Genomic DNA, 13425 nt, shown 5'->3' with positions numbered 1-13425 from the left:
TTGCAATGCATTTCGAGTGACCGCAAGTTGCCCCAATTGTTGTCACAATTCAGCGCCTCAATATGCTCTGTGTCCACTGTGCAACTAAGGATTACAATTTGCCACATGGCTTAATTGCAGTTGTTGTTGTGTGTGGTAAGGTAGTAGGTGTGTGGTTTGGTATTTGGCTGGTGTCATGCGATGTGGTGTGAGCCATTTGCCAGACACTTGCAAATTTCCGTTGTGGTTGTGCAGTTTATTAGGCCAATCTGCATGCGAATGTCGTATGTGTTGCATACTTTCGGGCGTCGCTTCAAATTTCCGTTTAATTTTGTCAGAGACTGCGTTGCCAATTTGACAAGAGTTTCCCTTCCCCCTCTATGTCTAGCCTTTCGTGTGTGTGTGGGTAGTGCTGATAACAAATTGGTGTGGGGAAGTTGTGCATTCTCATGCCAAATCCCTCGACAAATTGTCATAAAATGTGATGCCTTCAAAAGCTTAGCAAATGACCACAGAGACAACGAAGCAGATTGACAGAGAGAGAGAGAGGCGGAAGGAGGGATAAAGGATAGTATGCCTGGTGGCTGGACAAATCTGTGCTCAGTTCTCGTTTGCTGCTCACTCTGTTGCCTGATAACTGACATTAATGGCATTTCGCATGCAAATCTAATATTACGTATACGTCATGTGTGTGTACAACGCCTTTTCGTCTACACAAGTTTTCCATGTTTGCATTTGTGGTCCGCCTGCCTGCCTGCCTGTCTGTTTGTCTGTCTTAGTGTGTGTGTTAGTTACGGTTTTTGGTACGCTTCAGGGCGTTTACTTTACGCTCTGGGGCATTTGGCACAACAACTCGCTGTGTACTGCGTGTGTGTGCTCTGCTGTTCTTGTGTAAAATTTGATAACAAGCCACCGAAACTGGTTACACTGGTGCTGCCACATGCCACACGCTACTTCCTTTTGCATAATTGATGCATTGAAAGCAAGAGTGCGACCCAAGACAGCCAGAGCATATTAGTTTGGCCAGCACACAGGAGCGGTTCACGCCTTATGAGAGGAAAGAGGAAAGCGCATAAATTCGTACCTATCAGTGTAAGCTGTATTTGAATTACAACAGTATACAATTACTTTGTGTAGAGCATTAATTCAACATTAAATGTGGAAGATGCTTTTAGCCCAGTTTCAAACAAATGACCAACCATTAAGTTCTGTGAACTTAATTTCGATGAATTTCATATGAAAACTATTCTCTAGAGATCTCGAATTCGTTTGTGTACATTGCAGTTTAATTAAAAGATTTTCTAAGTATTCAATTCGACTTTTCGCAAACACAAGTTCTATTTTATTATTGATTTAAGAATTAAATATTTATATTCTGCACTTTTTGTGGAGCACATTTTGTTAACATTGCTGTAAAAATGGAGTTTTTGCTCTTCTGTATATTTTTTTGGCCAGTCTCCATTTGACTTTCATAATTTATTGCGCCATCTATAAAACTCCCTCGCAAAAATCCGTTTACAGTTTTGTCGAACTTTCTGTTCAGTCTGAACTTTATTTGTGTATTTTTTGTTGTCTTTGCTTCTTTCAGTTTTTTGGTTTTTATCACCATTTTTTGCTGGTAAAATTTTTAATGAAGCACTTGAGAGTCTACATGGTTGCCAACTGCTGACGTGGCTGGAATGCAATGTACAAACAACACAAGTAAAACTTTCGTCTCAGCTGAGCCCCATCGTCGAGTCAAAGGTTCACAAACCTATTGACATGTCAAATAATAATCTGGCCGCCCCCTCAGTGGCTCTCCCCACTCCCGCACTGACATTTCTGAGGCCCCTGAGCTGTTATTTACACTTATGCGATTCTCCCTTCTGTTTTTCGTTTTCCATTTCGTGTTCATTCCTTGTGTTTTTCGTTTTGGTTCTTTTTTTTGCACACTTTGCTGTTTTACACAACTTTCACATTGTCTGTTTTGGGTCCCACGCCCCACATTGAAAAAGTTCCCCTTTAACAATTTGGGCGTGTCGCCGGAAAACTAAAGCTTATTTTCGTATTTTTTCTGTGGCTTTTACTGAAACTTTAAAATATGCACGGGTCTTGGATAAAACTGGCAAGCATATGGCGACCTCCACGACCATAAAAACTAAACTATTACAAATTGTTTGCATACTTTTAGTCGCGCAAGTGAAAAACAAGCTCATTACACATGTGCATACATACATACATAAACATGTTTGTATTTGGCGGCAACACGTTTCCATGCACTAAGGTCAAATGGAATCTGTTCAGCTATGCAAAGAATGGTTGTTTTCTACCCTTAACAGCGATATTAGTTGTTGTGCTATCTGATTTTGAGTTTAATAAAAAATAACAGAATTATGGGCAAAGTTCTTGACATATTTAGAACAGAAATGTTTGAGAAACATAAATTTTAATATGAGAGGAATTTAAATGACAAAAACTTTTATTAATCATAGTTTCGTAAATAAATGAACAAATAAATACAAAGTTTGTGTTAAAGAGAATTGAGACTTCTAAAAAAATGTAAACTAAGGAGAATAGAATCTGAAAGTCAGACAGACGTCTGCTACACACACACACACTTACAGAAGGATACACACACAGTCAAACCCTCACGGCGACACACATGAAGATGAAGGTGGAGCATTTTGGCGACGCTGCAAATGCAGTATGCAACACGTAAATGTAAATTGCAAGAGGCAAACACTTTGCGTGAGCGACAAGCGCCAAGCGCCAAAGTGGCAAGTGAGGCGCTGATTGTTTTTGAGTGCTCCGTTACGTTAATAATGGGCGTGGCATGCAACTTAAACGCGTAACTGAAAAAGCGTGTGTGTACGACAAAACATAGCAATGTGTGAGGCAAAGTCACCTTGGATATGTCCGTTCTTTCAAGTAGCTTTTAGGGATAAACGCAAGACGAGAAAATTGTGAAAGTTAGGATAGAAACAGAGAAACAGAGAGAGAGAGAGAGAGAGAGGGCTTATGCATGCGCTTCATATTCGTTGAGCGCAGCAATGGAGACTCACCTGATGCTGTTGCTGCGATTCATGCGAGGACTTTGCACATACGGCGATTCATTGCCCTGCACAGGCATTTGACCCGCGCCGCCAGTTGAGCGATTGTGCAGCATCTTGTGACCGTGGCGAGTCATCGCCGGCGAACCAATCTGCATCTGATCTATGGCATCGCCATCGGAGAGTCGACTGCCAGCTGTATTGCTGTGCTTGAGCCACATGGCGTATGAGCTATATTCTGGTTTGACCTCTGCGTAAGTCTGTGTATCCGATAGCGAACCATCGTGACGTGTCACACCCCCTCGTGTCGTTATTCTAGGGTATAAATGAAAACAGTTTTATATCTCAATGGACTTTGTCTGCAATTTAACTGCCTCACCTGTGCTGAAACACATGCATGTCGCTGCCAGGCTTGGGCAAACTGTGTGAGCCAGTTGCCAATCTCTCCCTGATGGACTGACTGAGCTGAGTCGCCGTTGGGCCTGTCAGCGAGAAGCTGCGATGCTGCGTGTTCGGTGGCATTTCTACGAAAAAAATAGAAGAGCATTTTAGTTAATGTACAAATAACACAATATTCAAAATAGTTTAATTAATATTATGCCTGTAGATTGTTTTATAACATTTATTTATTTAATTTAAAATTCAAAATGGATATTTTTAACTCTATTTGAAGTGTTATTGTTACATATGTAAAGCAAACTTTCAAAAATTTGTTAATGGATGGAATTAAATCAGTATTGCAACAAAAAAATGTTGATCTTTAAGAAAATGAGAAGTAATATTTTTAATATTTTTCTACGTAATTTAGAGCATTTTTTAATGTGTTTTCTAAGCTAAATTTTATGTGTTGTTTCATAAATTAATAGAATTTCACCATTTGTAATATTAATATTATATTTAAGTGAAGACGTTATATTTTTCGTTCTGCATTCCGTCGGAATTTCTTAAAACTTCTTGAATATTTGGAATTTACTAGTAAATATTTGCTTTAATTAAAATATATTTTGCTTAAAAATATACATATGTTGCTGTAATGAAAATAACACATCCTAAACAGTTTATTTCAAAATGTTTATTTTTTAAATACTTCAAGTTTTAAGTAGTTATTTGTTTTTAACTAATTCCCTAACTTGTGGGTATTTTTTTTGTTATACATTACAAAATTTTATCCAAAGTTCCTTATAACATAGTCTTGTTAGTTATAGCCCTAAAGTCAACTTACTGTTCATGTCGTTGGGCAACGTTTGAGTGCCGCCGGTGACCTTACGCCCGCTGGCGGTGCGCGGCACTGCCGAAACGTGAGCGGTGCGTCCACAGGGCAAGCCATTAACTGCACCTGCACCATGAGCACCGGCGGCCATCAGCATGGCGATGTTCTGTTGTTCCGCCGTGGACGCAATGCTGCCATTGGCACGTTTCACATAACCGAAACTGGGTGGAACTCCCTTGGTGCGTGACGAGGCCGATGGCGAGCCTTGTTTCGAGGAGTTGCCACTGCCTCCGTTGCTGCCACCGCCACCGCCAGAGTTGCCACCTCCCATGCTGCGACGCGATGGTGATGACTTCTCCGATTTATCCACCTTGTGGCCATTAAGGGGTTCCGGCATTTTGCTCCAATTATCGCGACCATTTCGTGAGCCAGGCCTATGATGTGGGCTGCCATCCATTTTGTGGTTGTTGTTGTTGTTATTATTGTTGTTGTTGTTGTTGATGTTGTTGCTCGTTGAGCAGCCGCTGCCGCTGCCACTGGAACTGGCCTGACTCGCAGCCGAGCTGCCGTTAGCAGCGGTTCCAATGCTATCAAGTGATCCGCGACTGCTGCGAATGCTGCAAACGAAAGAAAGAAGAACCAAAATTAGGTATACACATAAATATACTAATCAAAAATTTGATTTCTAGCAAAAAATATTGTTATTTATGAATAATATGTTGCTTAAACCGCAATTTTTAAAATAAGGCAATTTAATTTTTTTCAAATATTATAAAAATAAAATAAATTTCAGCAATAGATGATATCAAAAATATTTTTTATATCCAACTACATTTGATTAAATTTCAATTAGAACATATTTATATTTATTATATTGTTTTAAACTTTCATTGTCCATTTTGTACTTTAATAATATTTAATTCTGATAGTTGTATTTATAAAATTGATTGCCCAAATGAACTGCAGTGCATATAAATTAAATAAATCAAATGGAAAATTTTTACTCGTAACTCTTTATTTGCACACAATTTAAATAAATTTCGCTTAACAAAAAGTTTGTTTTTCGCTTGAGAAAATATTGCCTTTGGCACTCAATTTGCACACACTGCGAAAAGCCGCGTCGGCATTATGTAAATCATATTTTTCTTTTGCGTAAAAAGTTCAACAACTTTTAAGACAAATTGTTTATGGGCCAATGGAATACGAAAAGAAAAGCGAAAAGAATGTTAACAGCAAAACAATGATGATGCATTGCTTTCAGACGTTCAGCTTGGTCAGTGGGAAGCTAATTACGAGCACAACAACAGCAACAACAACAGCGATGATAATAACAGTAATAGCAACTGGAGTTTGCTGCGATATTGGCATATTGCGCATACGCCACGTGCGACTGTGCTTAATTTTTATTTGGCGTTAATTGCATGGATAATTTATGCAAGTCCAACGTTGTTGCTGCTATTATTCTGGACGTTAATGTAGTGCAGGCAAATGGCAGCAAATGTTATATAATTTATTTGGCAGCTGGTTCACACTCAAAGGCAGCCAAGTGTAAAGCGAAGCGTTAGACTCGAGGCTCAACTTTAACAATTGACAATCAGCAAAGCAATTGAGAAGAAGAGAGGGAAAGAAGATTCGACAAACTGCACAAACTTGACAGGTCCCTAACAATGGAGGAGCCCCCAACTGATAGACTTTAGACGATGCGCAAATAACGCTGCAAAGTGCGATTACAATTGCAGCTCGCTGCACAAAAGCGACGACAAAGCACATTGACAGACTGTGTCCAAGTGCTTGTATAGGATGCGGCGCAGAAGGTGGGCTGCAATTTTCAATTAAAATGACAAAAGAATCGCACAGCAATGAATAGAGTGAGGACAAAAGAGAGCTAGGGAGAGAAAGAAACGGGTAACGGAAACCATCTCAAGCTGGCCAAAAGGATTGTTCGCCCAAAAAAGTCAGCAATCAAATTTCATGTCTAAGCCGCTTACACCAAACTTGGCCATATATCATGGCTAATTGGGCGTGTCGCCCCGCTGCTATTATAAATAATGCTATTTATTTGAATACCCAACATTGAATTGTCTGCATAATTTCGTGAAATGGTTAATAAATTATAAACGTAAAGCTCATAAAAGGAACAAAAAGGGCGCAGCGAGTGCCGAAAACTCTTCAGTCACATGCCATATCTATTGATTCGTTTAAATTGATGATCTTATCGGGGAGTGTGATGGGCTGATTTCGCATATTGTTTATGATAGGTTTATTAAATAAAAAGTGTTTTATCGCAGTCCATTCTTCTGCTAACGATGTTTGTTTTGAGAGGTAAATAAGATTAATAGACAAAGTTGATTTAGAAGAGCAAAGACTATAAGGGATTTAATTCCAAAATTATTCATGAATATACATAAATTAATTAAAAATAAAATAAATATGTATAAAAAACCTCTTTTCCTAAAAATCTTGTTAAATTTTTCGTTTTTGATTTCAGTTTCTTTTAAAGTTAGTCCATTATATTTTCCCTCACTTATTTCAGTATTTTCACATCATTTTCTAGCGCTGAGAGAAATTGCTTTCATATTCTCAATTGCAAGATAAAATTCCATTTTGGCAAACACGCAAAAAGCAAGAAAATCGCATTTGCCTTTGTAGATTTTTTTTTGTTGCGGCCATAAAATTTAATAACAGCAATTTAAGCTGGCTGCGCTTTAGATTAGATCTATGCGCCTTTTGATTCAATTGCACAAGAAGCAACGTGAATTAACTAATTGTGGCTTCTGCTGTGTTTTCATTTTCAGCTGCCTTAAGTTGAGGCAATTTCCGTAGAACACTCTGAAAAGTATGCTATGATTTAAGCGCCTTGCAAAATGAGGGTGGAGGGCAAGAATAACAGAAGCAATAGTAAAAGAAGGAGAAGAAGAAAACAGCTGTCTGGGTCATAAAACTCAACTACGCCCTGGCAAGCAATTACCGTTTAGATATGCCCAGACTATAGGAGGGAGCTGTTATAGGCAACGTCATAGAATAACTGTAACTGAGACGTCCACTAAGTAAGGTGAGCGTGGGTGAGGGGGAGGGATGAGCAGCCCTTCGGACTATGCGTGACTGTTGTTGTGTGTGTTTAAATGCGGTGGTGTATGTGTCACTTAGAGTGAAAGTGAGCGTCAGAAGTGACACATAAAACTCATAAATTGCCGCACACTCAATATGCATGGCAAAGAAACGAGGACAAGGGGCGAGAGAAAAATTGAGAGAGAGGTTGCAGGGTAAGTTGACAAAATCAATAACGATTGCCACGTCAGTAGTGGACGTGCTGGAAATCGATGACAGGCCAACAGCCAACCAACACACCAGCTGAAATCCATTTGAATATGCATCAGATAAAGCAATATATATGCAACAACACACATTTTATATATGTATATGTATATTGCATGCGCTTTATTGTATGCTTTAACTCTTCAATTGCAATTTATTTGCGCTGCACCAGCAAACCAGCGGCTGACCCGCACAGCAAACACAATTCGGTTGCCCTCAGGGGGGAGTTTTTGGGGTTGCGTGTGCAACGTGTGCACAAAAAGAATTGGCGCATAAATTTGAACAAGATGTTGAAAAACCGAAAAAAAAGAATGGAGAAGCGAAATGAAAACAGCGGCAGACGTCAGCAACAGAAACAGAAGCGTAGCTAGCAAAAAGGGATTGCCTATTAATAGCCCTTAAAAAATGAAAGAAATTCAAGAAGAATTACAGAAAAATAAATTGAGCTGCAGCGAAGCCATTCAGCAAGGACCTAACGAAAAGTGCGTCATTAGGTGGAATTACATAACGAACTCATTACTTCAGAGTATTGCCAAATATTGTACATGCTTGCAAAAATAAATATAGACTTTTTATGGCTATGGGCAGCAAGAAGAGCAGCAATGCATTTCAAATTTAATTCTTTTAAGTCTCCCAAAAATTATATGCAAGCATATTCATTACATACTCTTAACAATTCCAATAAAAATACCATAAAAGATATTACAAGTCTTTTGTATTGAAATCTATTTTGCATTTAGTAATGGTTGTGATTGTAAAATTTAAATATGTTAAAGGATACTAGATAAATCAGATTTCATAGAAATTTATTTGTAATTTTATCAGCTCTGTTTCGTTAGTGAAATATAATTGATATGCTTTTGCATATAGTTTAGCTAAAGGCAAGAAAAATGAATTAAAGCATTCTCTGCAAAGTAAAAACATAAATGAATTTTATTCCCTCTTCCTCTTCTATTTATAAACATAATTTATACGCCTTCACCTTCATCCATTCATTACATTTATAAACCAGTCCTTGAATGCGAACTATAAGTAAATCAAACGGAGTTCACACACAACTGAAAAGTCCAACAATTTGGGGTTTGTGGCACCCACAAACGGTGTTAGCCTAAAACATAGATATATGTACCTGGAGCCCTGCCCATTTTGACCCCTCTTCGGTTACAGCAATGTCTGAAATATATACGTATATATTTCAGTTTGGGAGTCCCAAAAGAAATACACACATGCGGCGTAAATGATAGTCTGCAATGCATTTGGATATTGTACATTTAGTTGGGCATGGAAAACAAATTCCATGGATGTCCGCTTCGTACTGGTTTTGCCGCTTTTATGCCTTCGCAATTTCGTTTCGTTTCGCAGGACCAATGGAAACTAATTTGGTGCATAAAATGTAATTTGCATTGGGGTGGCCAAAACAAAAGGCAATAAACAAACTGAATGGGCTCGAAGTGCGCTTTAGTGTTTTTCGGCTTAGCTATTTAAAATGTTGGTTGTTGTTCTTTTTAGCTGTTGTCGAGTAATTTTTAATTTACTCGCTAATTTATGCAACGCCACGCGGCACGTGTTGGCAAGCACAACAACTTTCAGCCGGCACGGTTCAGGTCATTTAGTCAGACATGGCCAACATATTCGTGTAATTGCCGCTTTTAATTGACAGCTGGCTATGGCAAAGAGGCTTGCAAAGAGGGAGGTCAGCTTTTAGCTAGACAATTAGGCGTATAGTTGAGAGTCCTTTGAAAATTGCTGACCCTAATTCATGGTGCCATTAAGCGAGAGCTCAACCAACTACTTCTGCTGCTGCTACTGTTGATGATGATGGGAAAAAACGACGCCTTGTTTGGTCTATTAATATATTAGTGCAACTAGTTGGCTAATTACAAAACTCAATTGAGATGTGCTCAGCATATTGATAGAGGCATTGAATGTGCTAATGTGACTTTTGGGTATTCAAATGATTAGCCTAAAAACGGTTTAATTAATATTTAAGCTAAAGGGGACTGCATCGAACTTTGTCTTCTAAAAGGAAATGTTGGCTGACTTAATACAATTCTTATTTTTTTAAATAGAAATTCATATTTCTCTTATATTTCTCAAGTTTACACAATTTTCTAAAATCTGAATTAACTTTATTTTAAGTTGAGAAGATATCCTAAATAATTTAATCAAACGAGCATGAGCATTCTTTCCATTTTTTAAGAAATTCTTATCACATCAAAAGTTTGTTAATTTACCAAAAAAACTGTATCTTCAACCGACTTCTTCAATATATTTTAAAATTTGCTTCGCTTAAATTCCGCAGGTTCATTATCTTTTATAACCTCTGCATCAATTTCCCTTCAAGTGCGAATTTGTTGTTTAATCTTCTTCCCACAGCTAGCTCAATTAGGTGCTCCATGGTCCAATAAATCAACTAAGAACCCATACATTTAAAATCCAGCCTCACTTGTGGCTATTGTAGGGTAACCATTGTTGTGGAATTGTCGCCTCTTTTCATTTATTAAAACTGTCAACAGGCGTTAAAGTAGGTTGAGTTATCAATGCCGGCAAAATAGCACAGGAAACACGCACACACACACACACATAACATTCTCAGCTTCTGCTGTTTTCTACGTAGCTTTCGCTTTTTTGCCTACAAAACAGACTCTGGCTGTGCATGTTTTGTACGGCTGATAAAATTTTATGAATGGAATTCCGACAGCTCTACGGGCGTTACAAGCACATTAATAAAAGTGTCGAACATGTGAGGCGTTAAGCGAAGGGCAGAAGGAGGGGGGTGCGGTGGTGACAAGCGGGGTGCGGTTACAAAGTGTAGGTGTAGCTCAAAGCACGCACGCAACCTTCAGCTGTATTCGCTGGTTCGTTAGTTCTTGTGTGTGTGTTTGTGTTGGCTTTGGCCTTGCAACAGCGCCTAAGAGCATGCAACACTCAGCAGCAAACGACAGCAGCAAGCAACAACAACATCATTCATTTGCCTGCTGACTGTGTCAAGGATGTCGAAGGGTAGACAACATCCTCACCGAAAACGAATAAACAACAAGCAAGCAGAGATGAGGCCAGCAAAGCATTGCATACTTGTAGGCGCACATCAATTATACAACTGCCTGGGACCCAGTTGTTGCTATTCTTATTGCTGTTGCTGCTGCTGCTGCTGCTTCCTTGTCGCAATTGTTTGCCTTTTACGACTTCCGTTCCATTGACAGTCGCCATAAATTATGGTTTGGGGCATAACAATGAAAGCGAAATTTCTTCTTTCTTCATTTTATTTTCGGGTAGAATGAAAGAATCCGCATCACAAAGTGGCCATAAAGCAGAGGGCCATGAAATGGTCTCAGCACATTACAGACAGACAGACAGAGAGAAGCTGCTTTAGTTTTGGCTGCCACTCAACGTCACCCGACTTGCAACTTCAGCTTATGCTTCAGCTTAAACATGACTTAAAGCCCTCAAGCTAACTAAGCAACTCCTTAGAAAATTCTCATTCGCCCTTGCCCAACTTTTTCTGCAAGTTTCCCAAAGTGAAAATTCCAAACACTCTGAGGTGGAATGTGCCGCGGATTCGTCGCGCAACGTGGCGTGGAGCGAAAAACAAATGCAAATTAAATTAAACGCGAAACTTTGCTAATATGCTAAACAAAACTTTAGCACAAAACTCAAACCCTTTTCACAAAGCCAATCCCTAAGAATTCTCCCAATCAACCCCTATTTTTTGAGCTTCCCTTCAAATGTCTAGTGTTTCTTTTCGCACATTTAATTAAACCAGCTACAAATTACAGCTTACAACTTGAAAACTTAGTTCTAACTCCAATTTGTCGAAATTCCTATACTCAATAAGCGCACTTGAAACTGAAGTAGCTCTGGTTTACGTCAAGTACTTTCAGCTGCAGCAACTGCGATAACAAATTTCACATTTTTAAATTAACTCTAATAGGGGTAATGTGAAAGTTTTTATTCGATAATAATTGAACTTTCTACTCCAAGAACATTACGTTTGTTGAATATAATTTAAAATTTTCAGCAATTTACAAATTATAAAATTAATTTCACTGATACTAATAAAAACTAAAAAGATGAAGTAAATGTTTGAATTTTGAATTAAAATAAGAAAATCAAGACTTTTTGCACACAAATTGAGTTGGGGATAACAATTTATATTTCTCAAGGCACTTTGCAATATTTACTTATATTACACTGTAAATCAACCTAAAATCAAGGTTCTGAACGTTTCGTATGCGAGGTGATTTTGTTTATTGGACGCCACATAAATCGCAAAGAGATTGCATATTGTATATCTTATTTAGAGTTCATTAAAATGCAATGAACTGGCTACGTGCGAAGAGAGAAATAAATGAGTGTTGTGGTGTGGCATTGAGGAGGGGAAAGGGGCATTAGGGGGTTGACCATAGCATAGTTTTTGGGGTCAATCGACAGTTGGCAGTCGGTAGTCGGTAGTCGATGGTCGATGGTCGGTGTGCAACCCCTGACAACGCGTCATGCCAACTAAAGGTAAATGGCACTTAATTTAATGTTAAATTTATGTAAGACAGTCTGAAGCTAATAAAAATGGCCGCACATAAAAAGTTTTGCCATCGAATGGCAGCAAAGGATTCCACACTATCACAACAGGGAACATGACAATACTCTGGCCACAGGAATAACAGGAACGACAAAAACAAAAGCTTCTGCTGCGATAGAGAAAATGGGTTAACCGAGTTGGCCTAAAAACGTTAAAGTTTGCCGCAGTTGGAAAATGTGGCAGGAAGACCGCAACGTAAACACTTTGCATGATTTAGGGCCATACGAGAGAGAATTGCAATATATAAACCGAGTATACTTATACCGGCCTGAAGAATACAACTTCTGGGTGACTCACATATTTATATGTTAAAGTCCATTATGCATGAGTTTCCCTGCCGGGAATCCACAATCAAAAAGAGAGACAGAGGTGCGCCACACACAAACTTAAAGAAGACATGGGAAAATCGATGGTTAAATGTGATTAGCTGGCAAAAAAAATGTGTTGCATACAACACACAGACTGTTGCGTGCCACCCGCTCGCACACTCGCAAACAACAAGCAAAACGACTTAACAAATGAGTTTATTAATGAGCAGCGTAAACACTTTTCCCGTTGCACATGAGTTGAGTTCACGTCGAGGAAACTGCCGAAATTAATGGGAAAGTGGGCGGTGCTTCTGCTTTTCCTTGTTGTGATAGTTCGTTTGAGCTAAGAAGCTGAAGACACGTTTATTATTAAAAGATACAATCAATGTTTGGCCCAAGTTGAGCAGATTGAAGCACATTAGGTATATATTAAACAAGCTTGTCTTTAACATGTTCATTAATTCATTAAAAGGCTAAAGGCGAAAAGGCAAATACTAAGCTCAGATAAGCAGGTAACATCAAAACAGTATATAACTCATCACTCGGATTATTACAGATTATCTATTCAATTTCTTGAACTTTTTTTTACTTTAATTATTTTAAAAGGAATCTTTTTAAGAAATTGTATAGTAATAGAACAAAATTTAGAATTTTTTTAAATAAGAAATAAAATAAACGGAACTCAAAATAAGCCGTTCACCATAATAACATTTTCTATTTATAACAAACTAAAAAAGACAAATTTATAAGATAATTTACCTTTAAGATTATTGATAATGAAAAGTATTGAAAAGCAAATGTTTTTATTACAAGCTAACTCTTTCAAATTACAATATCGTTGTCACTTTAATATATAGTAGAATCTATTTTAACTATGTTTGCGAACTAAACTTTTACCGTTAAGAAATAGTCTGAGTGCTAAAGAAGAAAATATGTACAGTATTTACTTTTTCAATTTCGCTGCTTTCTTCTGCTTCTGTTTAAGTGTAAGGCAACAGTTGTATCCTC

At 38.2% G+C, this 13425-nt stretch overlaps 1 protein-coding gene across 10 annotated transcripts in view; it reads right to left on the bottom strand.

The window, feature by feature from the left end:
• LOC132783620 (protein sickie) overlaps nucleotides 1-13425 on the bottom strand; it is a 213243-nt gene that overhangs the window by 39744 nt on the left and 160074 nt on the right. For 6 of the 10 annotated variants that reach the window (XM_060788903.1, XM_060788909.1, XM_060788899.1 and 3 more), the window contains 4 exons: nucleotides 4231-4835; nucleotides 3388-3532; nucleotides 3021-3323; nucleotides 2864-2890 (listed from right to left, as the gene is read on the bottom strand). In XM_060788903.1, coding sequence (XP_060644886.1) covers nucleotides 2864-2890; nucleotides 3021-3323; nucleotides 3388-3532; nucleotides 4231-4835 — 1080 coding nt within the window. The remainder of the gene's footprint in view (nucleotides 1-2863; nucleotides 2891-3020; nucleotides 3324-3387; nucleotides 3533-4230; nucleotides 4836-13425) is intronic. The other 4 variants (XM_060788905.1, XM_060788900.1, XM_060788904.1 and 1 more) reach the window with 1 other exon arrangement.

This window comes from Drosophila nasuta, chromosome 2L, assembly GCF_023558535.2.
Source record: "Drosophila nasuta strain 15112-1781.00 chromosome 2L, ASM2355853v1, whole genome shotgun sequence".
Lineage (NCBI taxonomy): Eukaryota > Metazoa > Arthropoda > Insecta > Diptera > Drosophilidae > Drosophila > Drosophila nasuta.
The sequence above is the reverse complement of the archived record's forward strand: the minus strand, read 5'-3'. Positions and strand labels throughout refer to the sequence as shown.